The sequence below is a fragment of the Momordica charantia genome (assembly GCF_013281855.1).
Source record: "Momordica charantia cultivar OHB3-1 chromosome 9 unlocalized genomic scaffold, Mcharantia_2.0 BLBB01000009.1, whole genome shotgun sequence".
NCBI lineage: Eukaryota > Viridiplantae > Streptophyta > Magnoliopsida > Cucurbitales > Cucurbitaceae > Momordica > Momordica charantia.
In genome coordinates, this window is record NW_028275167.1 from 10,721,823 (window position 1) to 10,742,982 (window position 21,160).

Here is a 21,160-nt window from a genome sequence, read left to right on the forward strand (position 1 = left end):
AAATTTTCTATACAATTTGGAAAATGTTTCCAAAAAATGAGAAACAAGAAACATATTTAATTACAAAATGCTTAAGTTTCTTAATAAAATTTAGAAACGAGAATAAAAAAACAGGAATGTTACCAAACGAGTCCTTTAATTTCCATTTTTTAATTCTCATCTACTTGAGGCAAAGAGAGCCTTAATTTGACATTCAAGTATGATCATTCCCAATTTTTTTTATATAAAGTTTGGTCCATTTCCATTATAGCACAAAAGAATCAACAAATGGTAAAAGAAATCAACAAAATATCACTTAGGTGAACCTAATCTTTAAAATAATCAGCTTTTTTTTTAAGCAGTAAAATATTTATTTGTTAATTTAAATAATTTTTAATTTTTATTTATTAATTTAAATATAATTTTGATGAATTTATTGACTCATATAATTTTTCTTAGACACAATTATGTGAGACATTAACATTTAAAGTTAGAAATTAATAATATTGTTTATAAGTTAAAAATTTTAATCCACAGCTCATAAGAATCTGGACTTTTTTTTTTTTAAATAAAATATTACTGAAATTATAACTATCTTTAAAAATATTATAAATTCCAAATTTATTTTAAAGAGAAAAAAGAAGTGAAATAATTCAATGGCAAAAATGATTTAACATGGATGTATGTATCTTTAAGAGCACAATCACAAAAATATCACAAAAAACCATAATTTTCATGTTTTTTTTTGGAAATAATTTGTAATTAACTTTCTCTTTATTATATTTCCCTTTTCCAAAAAACCCTAAACCTCACAAATCACATCACACCACACAGCCCGTACCTAACTTGGTGAATAAATGCGAGGGTAAAATTGTCCAAAATTGACAAAAATTAGTTTCGTTTTCAGCTTTTTTAATTATGACTTCGTATTTACTTTTCAAAATACCAACGCCAAAGAAAGAAAGCTACTGTATCCACCCACTGGTCCTCTTAGAAAAAGGCTCTGCAACAACGTCATCCTCTGCCTTTTCCCCGGCTGCCGGAGTTCATCTGGGGCCATGAACGGGGACAAACGTCCGCCGGAGGTGGAACCGGAGACGACGGAAGAGGAGGAGGAGGAGGAGGAGGAGGAGGAGGAGGAGCGGACTGACTTGCTGCGGAAGACATTTCGTCAAGACGCCCAATCTAGCATTTCTTCATCTGACAGCGATGAAATGTACTCGCAGTCGGAGGATTCTACTTCTCAGCGACCTAAATTCGTCATTCGAGATGAACAGGAACAAGAACAAGAACAAGGTAAGTTTCGGCGGAATTTTCTATCCATCTTTTGATTTCTTTGTTATTCTCCTGCCGGTTCTTTATTCTCCATTTGAAGTGTAATTTGGCACAATCATTTTACACGATGGAGGTGAGGAGGAAAGGCGTAAAACAGTCCGCCATTGCCTCGATACTGTTCTAACGGGAAAAAAAAGGTCATTAGGAAGCTTTTATTAGCCGAAAACACACTTGAATTTGCTCCTTGTATGTTGAAATATATTTCCGAGATCCTACTTGATTGGAATTCTGTTAATCTCTGTCAGTAACCTAAATTAAATTGTCGACTCGTGACGTGAATTCTGGAGATGAAGAGATTAATTATTAGTTTGATGGAGAAACTGGGCGAGAAAACAGGCTTCTTCTCGACGGAGAGACTAAGTGTTCGATGAAACGAAAAGGAGGGCCAGGGTTACCTAACGAAACTTCTTAATTAATTCTCTTAATTAAAGTGTTAATAACATTACGCACACTTCGGAAGAACAAAATAATTAACACGTCATCATTCTTAATAATTGTATTATTTTTTAGAATTAATTCATTCATTTTTCCAGTATATTTTTTAGAATATGTATGGATAATGGAGTTGTAATTTTCAAGGCTGGGTCCGGTCAACGGTACCAACTTGGGCGATGTCAAACTCGTTTTGAAAATCGAGGATTTTTATTTTATTTTGTTTTAATGATTTATGTGAATTACGCATACTATTTATTGGGGTTTTTGTTTGTTTGTTTTTCTTTTGAAAAGATTATGCTTTCTTTACCTTTTCTTTTTATGTATATAAATGCGTTTGTTCCTGTTGGTAGTAACTTGAAATTAGAGCAAGAAGAATGGAGTTATTGAACGTTTGGGATTTGAATTTCCATTGCATGGGTTGGATTCTCTCGCTGACAAAAGGGTCGGAACTGGGGTACTGTAACAAAACAAGAACAGGAACCTCAGCAAATTTTATCCACCCAAACAAATCATCGGAGCTTTTTAATTATGCTAATTTTAAATTACGAAAATTTGTTTTTTCCACCCTTAATCTATAGGCAGAGCCAGAATGAAAAGCAGCAGTCATTTATCCCAGTATTATTATTGGTACTGTTGTTCCAAATTTGGGTATTTACATTGAAAGCCGAATTTTACCTTCTCTCTCTTTGATTTCTTCTTGTTAGCTCTTCAATTGGATGAACATAACGTATTTTCACGACCATGTAACTTCAGGTACTGGATTTTCTAATGGATCTTCCCGGTTGGAAACTGATGGTGATCATGCTGTTATTTACGAAGTAAACCCCACTGATGAGATTGAAGATGTCACAGCAAGGAAAACAGGTGTGCGAAATGGTACCGCGATCATGCTCCAGCGTGATCAGATCCCTTTAACTGTTGCCAATCCACCATCCAAGGGGGAAATTTTGGAGCAGGCTTCGTATTATACCTCTCTTGATAATGGGAGTACTGCAAGTAAAACAGTGGAGTTAAGGACAGAAAATGGAAATGAAGTGGCTGATTTATATCTTGAAAGGATATATGAGAAACCCAGCTCGCATAATTTCTACTGTCCTAACTGTCAGGCTTGTGTCACGAAGGTGATTATACGCGATAAGGAATGGGTAAATAATACTGTTTCTGTAGCAATTCCTACTCAGGTTGATAAAGTCAGATGCACGTCCTGCCTCAGTTTCCTCACCCCTATAGGTGCGTCTTTCATTCTCATCTTGTCGATGGATCGATATTTGTTGCATGGTCCAAACTGTCCTGCAGCTGTTGGTCAAATACAATTAAAAAAAAAAAAAAAACTCAGCAGTCAAGCATGTTGTGAAAACGGTTGCCATTATTGGATTTGCAAATTACTGACATTGAAATAAAAGCAAGCCCGTATGTAGCCCAAGAGGATGCCAGTGGCACATGCCCATTGGGGCTTAAAAAAAAAGTCATGGTTAAATCTTCAACAATAAACTCCTCCCATTTGACAGCCCTTTTGAAGCTATAGTGTTTTTAGTTGTTTGTTGGTTTAAATGCTCTCCATGGTTTCATCACTGTAGCTGCATTTCCCTCTTAGCCAATTGGAAGTGCTTCATGTAATCCGTTTTTGGGCTTTTGTAATTTCATATATCAATGAAATTGTTTCTTTCAAAAGAAAAAAGAAATCGTGTTCCAGTTCGATTTATTGCTATGGATGATTTTTCCAGTATCTTCATACAATTGAAATTTCTAGTTCGTAAATGTTTATGTATGTTGTAATATGGGTCTTGCTAAGATTCCTTAGTTTAACCATTTTTCAATGGGCAGGTACATGGCTCTTTCCTAAATTGGTTTCTCCCGAGGAAGAAGTTTCAACTGGACTAGGTATTTAATTTTGCGCATGTTTGTGGTGCTTTATGACAAGGTTTCTTATTTTGTTTTGAACTTTTGAAGATTATCTTATTGGCACGAACCAAAATGCAAATTAGAAAGATAGACATTCCACTGATAATTTCTGTAAGAATACTGTTGGTGAATCAATGTTGATTAGTTGGCTGACCAAGGTCCCCACCACCAGCATGGAGAATAAATTTCACGATCCTCTTTTAAGTTTATCCATCTAATTTCTTCTATCCTTGGCTTCCTTCTTAAGAATCAAAGCGGAAAAATGAATGATCTTCTTTCATCATTTATTTTCACAGCTATTCTCCTGATCTTCTTCTCAAGAAAGGTGGAACATGCATTGCTATTTGAAATTGATTCTCCATACTCTCTATAAGGAAGCAGTTAAAGCTATAAATGCTGGCAATGATTTGGTTTCTTTGCATGGGGGAAAATTACTTGCTGCTATAACTTTAAAGCATAGATTTGTGAGGATAATGGTTGGAGGAGGAACATCAAATCTGTTGCAGTAAGATATAGGACGGTCAAAGCATTCTCATGACCATTTGCTACTAAATGCAGGAAATAACGATGAAAACATAGGGATCAGAGAAAGAGAGACATTACAGGTGTTAACGGAAATAAGAGATAATCAAGCAAGTCAAGTTAATGGAGCTGCAATTCTCGATCAGTCGGTTGGTTATGCAGTAACCGATAAAAATGAAGGTGATCATGATGTAACACTGGCTCGTCCTACATTTATAGCAACAAGTGATGACGGAAGAATTGTGCAAGAGGAAACATTGTATAATGGGAAAGGTGGGAAAGTACTTTATTTTGTATTATTTGAAGCAAAAACTCCCAGAAATAACTCAAGACCGTACATTTTGCACAGTTGTACCTGATCAATCAGTTGGTAATGCGGTAGCTGATCAAACACAAAAGAGAGATTGTGCAGTACCTGATCCAACGTCAACTCATTTTTCACTTCACGCAATAATCACCGATAAAGCAGTTGTACTTGATGAGGAAATGAATAGCAAACAAGGTAGGGGCAAAATTCTAATTATCTATCTGTGAACGTTAATACCTGTAGTAGCTCTAGACTTGCACTAAACTGCATCTTCACGAGGACTTTTTCCCATTAGAAACTAAAGTCATGTTTGGAAGTTGAGTTCAGGTATTTCTGTTTTTCTAGTAGAAACATGTTTGAGTTGCTTTTTTCTAGAATTTGTTTCCCTTGATAATTCTGTTTTAGATTTGCTAAAGTAATATTCTTTAGAAAACATAGACTTATGAATAGTAATATCATGTTTATAAGGAAGTTGACCAGTTTTTCTAAACTAATTCTATAAAAAAGATTCTGAATTACTATCCTGCAAAACAAATTTTATATTTATATATGTGTTTTCCAAAGAAACAGAATTTTTCATTGATTAAGTGAAAAATTACACAGAAGTGACAAATCATAAGCCAAACAGCCTATCCAACAAGAATTACAAAGAACCCTCAAAGCGTGAAAACAACTCTAATCATTTAAAACTAACAAACTAAACCTCCTAATACAATCAATCTCAAATAAAGATCTGTGACAAGAGTATATTTCAAGAGGTTCCCGTTTGTGATTGTGTTATATGGATGTGAAAATTACCAAGTTATTGACTTTAGTTAATCAATGTTCTGTTTTAAATGTTCCATTTCATTTGTGCGCTTTCAATATGAGGGATGTTTTCAAAATTCTTTTTATATTCTTAGATATAATTTCTTAATTCTTTGGTTGGAACAATCTCTGACAAATAATTTCTTCAATATTATATTGATTGTATATAACTATAATCTTATATGGGTTGGGTTAAGGAGGTAAATGATGGAAAATGAGAAAAGACATTTGAGGACATTGTTCTTTGAACTCTTATTACTTGGTTAATAGGATGATCAGTGGAAAGGTAGTATTTAATATAAATTACCTTAACTTTGAAGCACCTTAGGCCAATTTCTTGTAATACTTGATGCAGGAAAAATGACTGAGAGCAACATAGTTGGAAGACCAAATTCACTGCAAGAATTAGCTGAAACAATATATGATCAAGAAATTCAAGCTGCTTCCATAAATAAACCTCAAGTTCCTGATCAGCTAGTTGAATTTATTGTGTTGACGGATGATAAAACCCTAGAAACTAAAGTAGATTCTACAGTTGATCTGGACGGACACGATGGTGGGGCTAAAGATAGGAAGAAAGGTATCATTGAGCCTTACTTTTTCTCTGTTCTTTTTAAATTTTTGGATAAGTAACAATGATGCCATTCTGAAAGAATGAAATACAAAGAGCCTAGAGGGTTTATGGAAAAGGACTCCATGGCATAAACTTTTTTGGAAAATGCTTCATGATTTGGTGGCACTTTGTTGTATATGCTTGGTAGTGACTTTGATGCGGTAAGATTAAACCAAAAGGAATCTAGTTAAGTTAACTCACCACTAAAACAATAAACTTAAGCTAATGAGTTACTAAAATTTTATTAATTATTTATATTCTAACATTTGAAAACTAGCACATGGTCCCACAAGTGATTATCAATATTAATTGGAGAGGAAATAACATTACAAGAGATCGAACACAAAAACTCCTGCTCTGATACCATGTTAAATCATGAACCTATAAGTTTAAGCTAATGGGTTACAATGTATTTTTTTTTTAATTTTTTTTAATTATATATTTTTATTCTAACAAATCTATATGGCACTGTAACCACTGTCAGCATGAGGATTTCATTTATTCACACTCACCGCCTACATGATATGTGAGAACCTTTTTATGTGGTCAAAACTTAGAGATAGGGGGTGGTCCTTTCCTGCAATGATAGATTTTGGTCTCCTTCAATTGGGAAGTTAAGTTCCAGCAACCCAATATTGACAAACTGCCAAGTAATTACTATTATGCCACTACTAATGTTCTAATGGCATTCCCAATATATTCCTAGTGATACTCTAACATGAAGAATTTGAAGGGCTATGGGAGACCACATAAGTGATTGTGGCAAGCATAAAAGGAAAAAAGGATCAGGGAAAAGCAAGAGCCTGAATCAGCAAGCATGGGAGTAGTATTAACTTAACACAAGCTTTGACTCAAGATAGACTCCAACAAATGATGCCCCAATACTACAGCTTTCCTTCTCTTTTATCCAACTGGGTTCTTTCCCCCTCATTTTGTAATTCCCATCAATGAAATTGTTTCTTATATGTATATATATACACACACGCACACATACATAGGACAATCTTTGATCACTTTTCATTTCTCCTTGAAATTGGTAATCTTAGGGTTCTGCCTTTTTTCCTTTTAGAATATATGGTTATTTGATTCTAATTTCTAGATGATTAGTGGTGGAGAAGTCTTCCTGCTAATAGGTTCCCAAGGAATCAACTGTGGTTGAGAAGGAAATTGGTTCACTCAAGGGATATCAAGGAGGAAGTACACGAGTCTATGGAGAAAGGGGTCAAAGAAAGCAATGAAAAAGATTATGGATGAAGTGATGAAGTGTTAGGATCCCAATTATAAGAAAACAACAATAAAACAATATTGCAGTGTCAAAGATAAATTAGAACATAGCAATAGCCTTTTGAGAGGGCTACCTCTCCAAAATCTACCCACTAGGAACTAATTCCCCAAATAATGCCTTACCTCCCTGACTCCCTTTCTTTGTAACCAACTCACCTTGACAAACTACCAAGTAATTACTATTATGATACTACTAGTATCCTAATAATATTCCCAATATAGCCCCCAAGGGGCAGCCCAGTTGGCAAGGATTTGTGATCTCTTGGTTATACTGGTTTAGAGGTCTCAATTAGGACCTTTTGGTGAACTTAATACCAAAAACCCTTGATATCTTTGGATCTGGGCCTTGGGGCGGGTGTGGATGCCCTTGTGTATTGGGCTTTATCAAAAAAATAATATTCCTAATAGATTCCTAGTAATACTCTTCACATGAAGAAGTTTGAAGGACTATAGTAGACCACGTAAGTGATTGTAGAAAACATAAAAGGAAAAAAGGATAGGGAAAAAGCAGGAGCCTGAATCAGCAAGCATGGGAGCAGTATTGACACAAGCTTGAACAATGTCGGTAATGTTGCCATGCAGGCAATGGGTGATGAAGAAAGGGAAGAAGACAACCTAGTGAGAAGAGGTTCTTGGATTATTGCTCAGCTCAGTGGGGAAAGATTGGACTAGCCAAAAGCTATAAAGGTCAAGGGAAAGATTGCCTAGTGGGAGGTGGTTGTTTTGATAGATAGTGGGGCCACTCATAACTTCATTTCAATGGAGGTGGTGAAGGAGTCAAGCCTATTGCTGTGTAAGACTGCTAATGGTTTCTTCAAGTTCAGCTCAAGTTGTGGAGGATGTTCATAGATTAGCCTTTTGAACTCATGAAGGCCATTACGAGTTTTTGGTAATGCCATTTGGCCTCTTTAATGCCCATTTTATATTCCAATTGTTGATGGATGAGGTTCTTCATATTTTATTATGCCATTCGGACCAAACAATAGGATGCTGTCCTTCCTTAATAGCAGCACGATTGAATGATCTCCCAAACGCAGCTCTTTTCTCCATTTTGTATACATGGCTCCAAATTAGACCACTTATTTGATTCCAATTCCATTGCTTAGAGAGAAAGCTTGCCAATGAAGTGGCAGAACGAATTGCCAACATTCACAAGGAGACAATAGAAAATTCGAAACAGCCAAATGTTTTTGTGTGGGTACATAAAACAAGCTTAAAGCGAGGAGGCCTTTTTGGATCATTCACAAAGGGAATGACAATACATATGTTCTCTGCAAGTGACCTCCAAATTTCAGAAACCTTCAAAGTTCAATATCAACAATATTTTTGGTACTAACCACCAAATAATGCTCCAACTTTACCTGAGAACTTGGTGTCGAGTTCTTCCCTGGCAGGGGTGGATAATCTGGTGCCATTAAATATTCTAGATGTGGCATGTGCCAGCTTGGATAGTTTAATTTCTACACTCTATGTTTCCAGTTTTACATCATTCATTTGCTAATTATTTTTCATGTTGGACTATTATTATTTTCTGATCTGATCGGGTCCCATCTTGTGGATAATTGTCTCTTAAGAGAGGACTTATCTCTATAGGAAGCGGTAGGAAATATTCTCCTTTGTTTTTGCATTTTTATAAAAGAAAAAAGCTCTCGAGCTACAATTAAGGATTTGATAGTTTAAATGTTCTCTTTTGAAATGTTTAATATCTTTTGTGTACCTTCAATGAGTTTTTGATGTCTTGAAAATTATATTTTTATTCGTAGATATATTTTCTTATTCTTTAGTTGGAACAATCTCTAACAAAAACTATAATCTTATATGGGTTAAAGGGGTAAATGATGTAAAATGAGAAAAGACATTTGAGGACATTGTTCATTGAACTTACTACTTGGTTAAGAGTATGATCAGCGCTAAGGTAGTATTTAACATAAATTACAACTTTGAAGCACCTTAGGTCAATCTCTTGTTATGCTTGGTGCAGGAAACATAATTGAGAGCATCGCAGTTGGAAGAACAGACCCATTGCAAAAATCAGCTGAAACAATGTATGATCAAGAAATTCGAGCTGCTTCCATTAATAAACCTCAAGTTCCTGATCAACTGGTTGAATTTAATATGTTGAAGAATGATAAAGCCGAAGAAACTAAAGTAGATTCTACATTTGATTGGAATGTACTTGATGGTGCTAAGGATAGCAAGAAAGGTATGATTGAGCTTTGCTTTTTAATTTATTCTTTATCTTTTTTTTACATGAAACAATGATGCCATTCTAAAAGAATGAAACACGAAGAGCCAGGAGGATTTATAGAAATGGACCCCATGGTGGATAGATTTCTAGTAAATTCTTCATGATTTGGTAGTACTTTGCAATCCATCTTTGCTTGGTGGCATGACAACTTTGATATGATAACATAAAACTCAAAAAGAAAATCTATTGGCACGGTAACCACGATCGACATGGGGAAACTCAATCCCTTTATTCACACTCACCTCTCGTTTGGGGCATGGTTACAAGTAGCCAAACCCAAATCCAAGTGGTTGAACAATTGCACGGGTACCTCTTGTAGTTCTAGATCCAAGAGGAATGATCATTTCTTGCAGTTCCGCACTTAGAACCTTGTGGGTTTAGATTCTCTGTGATCCAGATTCTCATTGTTCTTCATAAAACTTTGAAGCCTTGAAGCGATACAGAAATCGCTAGGGAAGGAGCTTCAAAGGTTGGTCGGCAGCATCAATGAGGTTTGCTAGAGGATGAAAGAAGGAGAGATGAAGGAGAAGAGGGAATGAGGGAGAGGAAGTCCTATTAGCAACAAAAAAGTTGAATCAATTATTTTGTCAAATTAGCAATAGTTAGCAACTTAACCACCATATATCGTTGCATTAGTTACCTAACAGTAAAATGAGCATAGAGATCATTTGGAACGATTTTTCAAACCTCAGGACTAAAAGTATCTCTTTTGAAACTACTGGACCAGATAGTCACCGACTCAATCCTCAGTAACCAAACGAAAGGTCTATTTTGCCCTGTTAAAAACTTCGTCCTTAACTCCTTCCCCTTAGCTGTTAGTCTGTAATGTAATCTGTTTTCTCCAAATTTGTGAGTGGTATTTATTTATTTTCATATTGCAACATACTAGTACATTCTCTATGTCAAGTTTTAAGTCGAGATAATTTGGTTTTATCATTGTGCATGACATTAATATCTCAGTTTGGATGTCTCATTTTTAAGAGATGGATGACTAAATAAATTGTAATGTTAGAGTTGGGATATCGTTGCTCTTTGTTTCTCTTAATATCTATATTTCATGGAAGATTTCAAAGCAATAAACCAAATTTGATTCTTCTTGGAATTTCTTACCTACTGTGCTCTGATGATGTGTTTGATGCAGGAAGTGCTGTTGATGAGGATATTGTAGTTGGAATAGCATACCCATCACATGAGTCAAATGGATCTGTGCTGGATGTAGATAATCAAGCTTCAACAGTAGACATAGTTCAAGTTCCAAATCAGTCAAATGGATTTGCAATATTATTGGAGTCTGAAATAGATACTAAAGCCAATTCTACACCAGGTCTCACCTCTCTTGAAGCAATGGTAACAGATACACTGGATGGCAAAAACGGTATGGTCAAGTACAAGTGTTATATATTTAAGTGAGAACTGGAAGTTTAGTTTAGGATTATACCATCCATCACGCTTAGATTGTGCACTCGAGAAAGGTTTTGAATGCTAAAAGTACTTCTGCTTGCCTTAATCTACTCATTAGACCTGTACATCGCTCGGTCGGCGTCGGTTTGGTGCTGGAACCGGCACCGACGGTCCTTTTTTATTCTTGTTCACTGACCGATGAAATGTCGGAGGTTTTTGTTGAAACCATATTTTTTCTTTCCTTTTTTTTTTAATGTTTACCTCTTCTGAAACACAGTTGGAGCAATATCAGAAAGGAATAATAAAAAAAAAAAGAATCCGATGAAAGAGTTAGACGACGGAGAAGGAGTCCAAGATCTCAGATTTGAGAGACAAAAATAAACCAACCACATTTATTGTGCATTGGTTTTCACCCTTATGTGATAAAGGATTGCTTTTTGTGGCTTGCTAGCCTATGTGCTACCTTATGGGCCTTTAGATTGAGAGGAACAGTAAGAATTTTTAGAGGGGTCAAAGAGACATTGGGGGAAGTTTGGTTCCTTGTCAGGTTTCATGTCTCTCTTTGTGCTTCAGTGTGCAAGGATTTTTGTGATTACCTTTTAGGACTTATTTTTCTTGGTTGGAGGCCCCTTTCTAGTTTGGCTCCATTTTCAGGGTTGGAGCCCAAAAAGAAACATCAATACCCGCTTTTGTTCAATTATCTTCTTGTTTTAAGTTTAGTCTTCGGCACGCACACTTCCGTTTGCAAGTCTTGTACCTATCTAATTGTTACCAATAGTGTGCAAGGAAATTGAAATATTGAGTGACCCTAATATCTCATTGATTTAATAGTCGAGTTTCAACATCCAGAAGTGGGGAGGAGTTTTTAGAGAGCTAGAGTAGGTATCACGGGTGCTTTCCCATAATTCTTTTGCCGTCTTGAACAATATGAAGTCTCTCCAACCTCTATGGTCATAGAGATAGAGTTTATGAACCAAGACATGGCTACATGATCATCAATTTTTCATACTCAAAATTCTAGGTGAATCGGGTGCTGGACTATATAACTACTTAGATTACCATCCTTATCTCGGCCACGTATGAACACAAAGACATATTGATTCCATAGAAGTAAGTTGTGATTGTTAAGTTTATTGTTAGTCACAATTTGGAGGTTGCGACATATAGCCTTTGTGCCACCGGCTATTTGTTTCCGCATTGGCTGACTTGCTAGAGGGTGAAAGCAAGTGCCGCACAATCGCTTCTTGAGTCCCGTTAAAGTGCGATTGTGACACCTGTAACCCATGAAGGGAGAAGCCCACAAATGGGGATTTGAAGGAGGAAATGAGTGCTAAAGAACGAACTACAGACCACGGGATTTGAGATCTTTGAACCATGAACAATGGCAAAGTTGAGTGCAAAGATTATGTCGACTGCAGATGATTGTAGAAAAACGAGATCCACAATTGTTGAAGATATTTGAACCACAAAACACAAGATTTGCGACTAATTGAGACCTACAAACACAGATGAGCAACTGGTGAATAATATCCGACTAGGGTTTCAGAAGGCTAAGGTTTATCTCTAATACCATGTAGTTTTAGGAGAAACTATTTTCTTATTCAACCGAGGATCCAATAATGAGTAAATATAATACACCCAAAATTACAACTAAGGAAACTAAAAATAAAAGAAAAGGATATTAACTAATAATTAAAAGATAAGAAGAGTAATATCTAATCTAAACATAACGGAACTCTATTTAAATAATACAAATCTACACCTTACATGAATTATTTCCTGACATGATGTGATTTGAGAGTTGGATGAATGTATAACAAGATGGTCCTAATATTTAAGCTATAAAATAAAATACGACTTTTCACTATCTGTTGAAAACTCTCATCTCTCATGTTATGATCATATCTTACTAAATTTTTGTGCAGGTATTGATATTGAGAATGTTGTGGTTGGAATTCCAAACCAATCACAAGAGCCGAAGGGTGGACTGCTTGATCGATTTAGTCTATCTGCATTGATAAACAGAGCTCCTGTTCCTGATCATTTAGCTGGAGTTGCTAAAACAGAGATCCCGAAAACACCTGAACCTGTTGTAGCCACCGTGCCTGAGTCTTTACCAGATTCTCGTTCCCTCAGAGCACCAACTGCTGAGAATGTACTGGACACTGCAGTGGACAGTCGCGAAGGTATTGCTTGTCTAGCATGTTATCTTTCTACTCATAACGAAGGAATTAGCACCACATTCTTTTAGGCCCATGCACATAGCAATATCATCTGGAATATGCACATGTAACTTTATCTTCAAAATTTGAGGAAAGACGAATACACTTCTCATCATTGAGCTTCGACATAAGCGTCATTGGTGTTTGAGCTCGACACTTTTTTATTGAGGTTTGGAGAAGTCTTGGTCCATGCCGTTAATTCTACATCAGATACAAAAACAAAAAGCTGGTTGGATTTTTTTATAATTAATTTTGAGATAGATGTGCTTTTAGTTTATTAAATTCATATTTTCTTATGTTGCTTAAGTGGCAAAAGTAAACATAAAACAAAATTTATTAAATAAAAAAACATTCAACCCATTTTATTTTTTCCTCAAAGTTGAAAAAATAAAATTTGGTATTTGACAGTATTTCAATGTCATATAATATAGTACATAAAATTTGGTTGAAGCAGGACCTGTAGCAATACCCATTGATGATTCATTGGATGAACAAGTAGATTCAGAGCCAAGTAGGTTTAACGGGTGGGAAATTGTGAAAAGCATAGTTTATGGTGGTTTAGCTGAATCAATTACAAGCCTTGGCATTGTGGCATCTGCAGCAAGTGCTAATACAGCAACAGGTAATTATTTAATTTTTCTTCATCCTATTAATGGTATGTTAATTATCAGTTAATTTTTCTTCATCCTGATTTTTTGAGTTTTTTTGAGTTCAGGCATAAATTAAGTTACTTGTTTCACTGATTAAAAGATGGTGTCTCTAACTTGTCAAAAAAAAAAAAAAAAACACATTTAACTATGTTCATGTCCTTTCTGCAGGGAACATTGTAGTTTTGGTGTTGGCAAACCTGATTAGTGGGCTTTTTATTCTTGGACATAATGTGAGTAACTAACTTTCTGATAGATCTTAGAGATGAATATTTATTTAACTAACTTCCCTCTGTCTACTTGAAGTCTATTTCGACTCGTAAAATCCCTTGCAAATCTAGTCTCTGAAATTTTATAGTTGTTCAATAGGTTCTTGAATTTTCAAATTTGTGTCTTATAAGCCCTAGAGTATTATTTTCCAAAGTTCACATACTTATTCCATGAATTTTAAAAAGTGTTGAATAGGTTAGGGACCTATTAGACACAAAATTGAAAGTTTAGGGACTTATTAGATATTTTAAAAATTTTAGGGACTTATTAGACATTTTTAATGTTTAGGAATTTATTAGATATTTTTAATGTTTATGGACCTATTAAACACAAAAATTGAAAGTTTAAGGACTTGTTAGACGTTTTTTTAAGTATGGAATCAGTTGGATAACTCCAAATGTTGAAGGACTAAACTTGTAATTTAATTTTTAAAAAATAATATTTTCCTAACAACTTCCCTGCTGCCACCTGCACATTTTCCCTCTGTAGCTTGAGGCCTATCATTTTAACAGTAAACGGTTTCATCATAATGCATTTATGTCGTGTCATAGTAGTCCATTTAGAAAGATTACATATGATTTAGCATGTGTGACAGCACGTGAGGCAAATTCAAGATGCCAAATTTTCAAATGTTTCGATATACTTTCTATGGATTACAACACTCAATCACTAAGGCAGTCCGTTTCGTTAATTTTGTTCAATCACAACCTTCTCTCAAACTAAAACCTACACAAAATTTGCAGTTGGCAGGACTCAAGAGCGAGCAGTTCAGAAGGGCGCCTAATGAAACAGATGATCAACAACACGTGGACCGATATGAAGAAGCACTCGGAAACCGAGAGAATTACATTCTACATTACATGGTTGCTATCTTATCCTTCGTAATATTCGGCATGGTTCCTCCTCTGGTTTACGGGTTCTCATTCACCAAGAGCAATGACAAAGATTTCAAGCTTCTAGCAGTAGCAGGAGCTTCTCTTTTATGCATCACATTGCTTGCTATTGGGAAGGCTCACACTCAAAGACCAAATAGGTGGGATGTGTACGTCAAAACGGTAGCAACTTACGTCATTATAGCAGCCGGAGCAGGAGGTTTCTCGTACTTGGCTGGTGATCTGATTGATAGGCTCATCAAGAAATATGGCTGGTTTGAGGAAAGCTCAGCCGTGAATCTGAATCTGCCCCTTCCTGAGATGAGTTTGGCAAAACCAGCATGGGGATCCTCTTGAAATGGTAGGTTCAGATCATGGAAGTTAGAAGAATATTTGGTTTCAACACTAATTTCATTGTTCACAATTTTTATTTTAATCTTAATTTCTTGATCTTTTTAAGTGCTTTTTGTCTCTTTTTATTTCTATTTTCAGCCATCACAACATGAAGCTGCTCTATATAACCGAGGATGGTTTCCATCTAGAAATAAAATAAATCTCAGGGAAGAATATGGCAAAATTTGACTTCTCAATGACCATGGAAAATTAATAGTGAAATCAGATAGCTGTAACTGAATTTATGCGTATAGATATTACATATTTTGACTCCTATGAGTATTTAGTATTTTTCAATACTCGTATTTGAATGTGCATGATAATTGCATAATTAATTAAATGAATAATAAAAGCTAATTTTAAATAATTACAGATAACAAAAATATTAATTATAAATGTATTTATTTAGACTAAACAATCTATTGATGTTAGTAATTAAAAATAACAAGTATTGAATCGTTTAATTATATATTTCATATATCCTAACTATGAATAATAAAAAAAGCCACGATGAATGAGTATTTTTGTTTCTTTGAATTTAAAAAGGTTCAAATATTTGAAATAAACATTTATATAAAAAAAAATACATGGAAGAACCTTAAAAACATATAGATATAAGAAATCAATAATATGTAAATCTTAAAATTGAGTGAAATAAGATATCTATTACCCTTTTAAAAGTAAAGGTTGGATCTTCCATCCTATAAAGAAAGAAAAGAAAACAATGAAGTGAAATGTAGCTCCTTTCAAATTAATTCACGTTTAAAAGTCAAATGGGTAGCATTGCCTTCCTGTTTACAAAAAGAGCCCTCACAAAATGGAGCTTCATTTTGTGTAATCACACCCCAAAAAGACCAAAAAAAAAAAAAAAGAAAGAAAAAACCAGCATTCTATCATCTGGTTCAGATTCTTTACTCTTTTCTCCCTCAATCAAGAATAATTAACTCACACTAATTTTACAGTTACAATGAAAATTTTAATAGGAAAAAATTTCTTATTCACCTCAAATTGGTCTCTGCACAAGTGGAAGAAATTAGTAAGATGTATCTAAGTTTAAATAAAATGGGAACCAAATACACCAACAAACCTCCATATTTGTTTGTTCCCCATCCTCCCTTTTTGTTGTTCAAAGATATGATTCATCAGAAATTCCATCTTGGGGAAGAATGAGACGCAGGAGTAGCAACAGCATTTTGCCTTGGTCTGTTGACTTGTTCCGAGCTGTTTCGCTTCTTCATGATCGAGGAGACGGTCGGGCTGTAGTAGTCATTGCTCCTGTAAGATCCAGTCCCTTGGGAGTACATCTTCCTTCCATTTCTGAAGCTTCTTTGATTCTCCAGCATTGTTCGGCGTGCCACGGGATTTCTTTGGACTGATCCCCATCTGTTGTAGTTTACACAACTTTGACTCCTTCCAACCTGCCCAAACTTCCCTTCTCTAGGACTTGTATAGTTTCGACTCTCTGCAGTTTCTGCAGAGTACATTGTCGTCTCTCCCTCACTGCTATACCCGTTCTGCATCGCTGAAACTTCCACGGGAGACGAACAAGACTGAACTTCACTTAAGGCCCCATTTACAGAGTTTGTTGAGGCAACCTCTTCTCCGTTTTCGATAGGATCAATGCGTTTTCTCTCCAGGCTTTGGCCTTCTCTTGACGGGCTCTCTTGAGAAGCATCCTTTGCAGAATTTTCATCAAAGTCAAGTAGGGGTTGTCTGCTAGGATGCGGCGTAATCACATTTGTGGTAACTCTTGGAGGAAAGTTGATGTCTAGAAGCTGCGTGGTTGTGATTTCCTTTTTTTCGAACAGGGACTGAAATCAACTTTGGCGATTCATATATTTCGGGAGTAGGAATTCCTTGCACATGGTTCATATGCAGGATATCCGTCGGAGCCTCTTCCTTGATGGTGTTTGTTGTAGTGGAACAGCTCGGTCCTGGAAGATCCCTGGTTTTTTGAGACTATATTGGATGGTGATGGCGTTCCTTCGTCATTTGATTCCATCGGCTTAAAAACTTGCCTCAATGTGAAGGAAGCAGAGGAATGCTCACTCTTTTGTCCTGAAGACATCAATCTTATGAGCTGTGGCTTTGGTTTGTTAAGTTCATCAAGACTACCTTCCCAATGTTGGTTTAACCAATCACAGATGATTGGCAGAGGGATACCAAATTGCATAGGAAGATCCTTCTTCCAAGATGACGAAGATGATGATGAAGTCGACGACGATTTGGTATTCGGAGACGTGGCTAGTTTCATCGGATCACAAACCATGAATGCTAGGTTGCCTTGTGCATCAAATCCAGCAGACCCAGCACTCCATGTTACGCCATCGGTTGATAACTTTATTAGGTTATCAGTGGCTATAACCACCTTGCCCTCACTAATGATCAACTCGTCTTTCTCGGAATATCCCAAGAGGTAAACGGCATTGCCGAGATCAAGATTTGGTTTAGAACATATCTTCAAGTGTTGAAGCTGCTGAGAGTTGGAGTCCCCATCCACTGCATCTAGGCCGACTATTGTAAGATCCAAAACGGAACTTGTAATGAAAAACCTGCAAACATAATGAAGCTAAAAAATTCACTGGAGAGCTAATAAAAGTAAAAGATCTCCTTTGCTAACATTCTCAGGAGAATACAATCTGTTTTTTTTTTTGTTATACTCCCATAAAATATTTAACAGTTCTTTTAGGTCGTACTCTAATAGCTAAAATCCTGTTTCATGACGATTTTGTTTTTTATTTTCTCTTTTTGAAAATTAAACTTATAAACACTACACTACTTATCTACGTTTTAAAAACTTTTCCAAAATCTAAGCCAGATTTTAAAAACTAAAAATAGTACTTTTCAGGCCACGTTTGATAACTATTTTGTTTTTGGTTTTCTGTCTTTGAAAATTTAGCTTTTAAACTACGATTAATTATAGTGATGTGTTTCTTTGCTTTACTATCTACTTTTTAGAAATGTTTTCAAAATCTAAGCCAAATTCCCACAATAAAAATAAGTAGTTTTAAAAACTTGCTTGGTTTTTAACATTTGGCTAACAATTCGTATAAAATAAATTTGGGAGGAAGTTGACAAAATGTGGTCTTAAATACTCGTTTTTGTTTTTGAAATTTTGCTAATAATTCAAAATGTGATTTTAGAAAATGAGAAAAACATACCAAAATAAATGACTTCCTTGTGCATTATTTTTAAAAACAAGGGCTAAAATAAATTTTTTTATCAAACAAGGCCTAAGTGTTTATTTGGTAAGACCGCACCTAATGGAGCATTATGGTAAACAGGTAATACCTAGCAGAGATAAAAGGATATTTTTACTTGTACCTAAAAATTATTTGGATGGAATCATAAGAGGGGAGAAGGTCAATGAAAATATGAATACATAGTTCTTCTTCAAAAAAAACTTATAAGTAGAAGAAAATATTAAAATCTATAACCTAAAACAGAAATTAAAAGGAGCCAGATTGATAAATAACATAAAACTGCAAAACAAGAAGTTAGACATTTCGGTACAGATTTTTTTTTTCTTTTGTGGATATCCGTGTGTCCGGACACACTTACGTGCATCTCAATTAATCGCGGGACAACTGCTTGATCTTACTACATTTTATTGCCACGGAAACTCGTAGAATATTAAACCTCAGGTAAGTGGCCACCATGGTTCAAACCCATTCTCAATAGTTTGAACCCATCAATTAGGTATAGTTACAGGTTAAAGAAACTCAATAATCTAGAAAATCTAAATCTAAATCACTCAGCTTCAGAATCATTACAACACAAATACTTGGAGTCCTTTGCTTGAAACCTTTTTCAATCCTTACAGTTGAATTGAGAATTCGCATTTTTCATTTTGTAAGAGGGAGCTATCGTGAAGCCTAGAGGGGCAGAAGTGGCAAATCACTTGTATCAGCAATCAGTTTGAAATAAATTTAATTTAAAAGAATAATCTTCCTGTATAAATGATGAATTTTGAGACATAGCCAGTAAATAAAGAAGACTGTTATTTTCTTTCATCCAGCTCTTAAAATTGTCATGCATCGAATTATGGTACAGCAGAAAGTGCACAGCAGGAATGTTAACTTCCCTATTCTGTAGGTTAGAGAATTTCGGTTTGGAAAAGTTATGCATACTTCTTCATAAATATTGGGGAAAAGTTTATTTTGATGCCTAGTGTGTCAATTTCAACCTACAAAAATTCTCAAATATAGGATAAAAAGCATCCAACACTATCAAAAGAATGAGTACCTATATAAATAAAGTCTTAACTTGGGTATTAATTTTATCACTTATTTAAGTTTAGGGTTCAATTCGATTAAAATTGAAAGTTATTAGAATATGGAGTATAATCTGATTTTTTTCCTGGGAGCTAAGAATCTAAAGTTTTGTCACAGCACAAAATGACATACTATAAATATTCCAAGTATCTTATAAAAGTTCCTAATAGTGCATGTTTCTTACATCTAATACATATTTTGAGATAAACAATCACCATCCAACAAGCTGTAAAGGAATTAAGAGGGTAGCTTCATTTGGGTGAGGTAGATGAAAGTGTTAGCAAGTGAATTAAGAGGTAAAATGCAAATGCCTATAAATCTAGACTGAAATGAGTAAGAGCTGCAGATTTTTGAACTGTGTCCTATTCCAACAGAAATGCAAGCAATGTAATGAATGAATCAAAGGGAAAGAGAACATGACATAGAATTTGAATCTCTAATTGGTCGGAGCAGTTGATTTTAGAAATTTAAACTTGATGGTCTAAAAATGTATCCATTCCTTAGAATTTCTAAACTCTACTGGTAGAAAACGAAGAGTCCAACCTACTTGGAGCAAAGCAAGCAAAAGCAGAACAGTAACCAGATTATGAATTCCTCCTAATGCTCAACATTTTCTTCGACAGGAAAAAATAGAGGAAAGAAGCAATGGAGAGAGGAATGACCTGTGAGGAACAAGGGTGGCAGCGACGCCGTTTTGGAGGCGGATCTCGCAGGCCTGAGCAGCAGCAACGGAGGGGAGATTAAGATGGGTGGTGAGAAGAAGGGTCCGGTGGATCAAAAAACCGGTGGCGGAAGTGGAGGAGGAGGAGCCCCCATCGGCGGCGGCGGAGATTCGGGCAATGGCGGGGCTTTTGCCGGAAAAAATGGCGGCCTTGGTCCTCTCGGACTTGCCAACCCCTTTGCAGAAACACCAGGAATCGGCCAGAACACGAACACCCATTGGAATGAGGAATTAGGATCTTCCACAAGAATTATGGATCTAGAAATGGCAGTAGCAGCAGCATTTGCATTTCACTCAAAGGGGCAATGTCAAGTGCGAATTTGTGAAATGGGTCGCCATTTTTTTTTGTGCTTTAGAGAGAGAGAGAAGGTAAAAGCGTGTGGGGAAATGGAGTAGCCTTATTTATGCCTTGTGAGTTTTATGCCTCAAATTTTCTCTCAAATTCTTTTTGGGGGGAAAAATTTGGATTACACACAGTTTTACATTGACTCTGTGAAACTCAGCTGGGACTGTGACACGTGTTAAAAGGTCAAAATTGTCTACAAATAAAAAAAAAAGAAAACAAGGCGGGACAAAGATGGAAATTGAAGTACTCTTCAATAAATATATATATATTTGTATTTTGTCTATATTTTTGCGATATTACCTTAATATCGATTCACTTTTATGTTACTATCGAGCTTGTAGACATATGAAGATGTTGATAGAAATTTATGCCACGTCTAAATCATTATTTTTTTTAAAAACTAATTTGTGGTCCATGTAACTTAGGATGGAGATTCGAACTCACGATCACTTTATGGGGTTTCATCTCAAAATCAATCGGTGATGAGAGGAGTAGTCAATATTTATCTTTTCAATGTTGGATCCACTCCCTCAAGATTGGATATCTTTACCATGGTAAGATTCTTTACCTATTAATATTTAT

At 35.5% G+C, this 21,160-nt stretch overlaps 2 protein-coding genes across 2 annotated transcripts; one reads left to right on the forward strand and one right to left on the reverse strand.

Moving 5' to 3' along the window:
• Positions 1-928: 928 nt before the first annotated feature.
• LOC111024792 (uncharacterized) lies at positions 929-15,303 on the forward strand. Its single transcript, XM_022302567.2, has 12 exons — positions 929-1,275; positions 2,503-2,979; positions 3,574-3,630; positions 4,210-4,446; positions 4,523-4,675; positions 5,643-5,867; positions 9,166-9,387; positions 10,574-10,807; positions 12,759-13,019; positions 13,510-13,677; positions 13,874-13,935; positions 14,716-15,303. Exons 1-12 carry the CDS (start codon positions 1,038-1,040, stop codon positions 15,199-15,201), a joined length of 2,820 nt encoding a protein of 939 aa, XP_022158259.2. The 5' UTR covers positions 929-1,037; the 3' UTR covers positions 15,202-15,303.
• Positions 15,304-15,962: 659 nt separating this feature from the next.
• On the reverse strand, positions 15,963-20,604 carry LOC111024795 (uncharacterized). Its single transcript, XM_022302568.2, is given in 4 exon segments — positions 15,963-17,039; positions 17,041-17,190; positions 17,192-17,789; positions 20,174-20,604. Coding segments are annotated over 4 exon segments (1,686 nt in total). The 5' UTR covers positions 20,452-20,604; the 3' UTR covers positions 15,963-16,379.
• Positions 20,605-21,160: the final 556 nt, after the last annotated feature.

Coding starts and splice junctions, on each gene's coding strand:
- LOC111024792 (XM_022302567.2), top strand. CDS start 1,038: ATGAACGGGGACAAACGTCCGCCGGAGGTGGAACCGGAGACGACGGAA. Junction 2,980..3,573: donor CAGTTTCCTCACCCCTATAG/GTGCGTCTTTCA, acceptor TTCAATGGGCAG/GTACATGGCTCTTTCCTAAA. Junction 13,678..13,873: donor AAGTGCTAATACAGCAACAG/GTAATTATTTAA, acceptor TCCTTTCTGCAG/GGAACATTGTAGTTTTGGTG.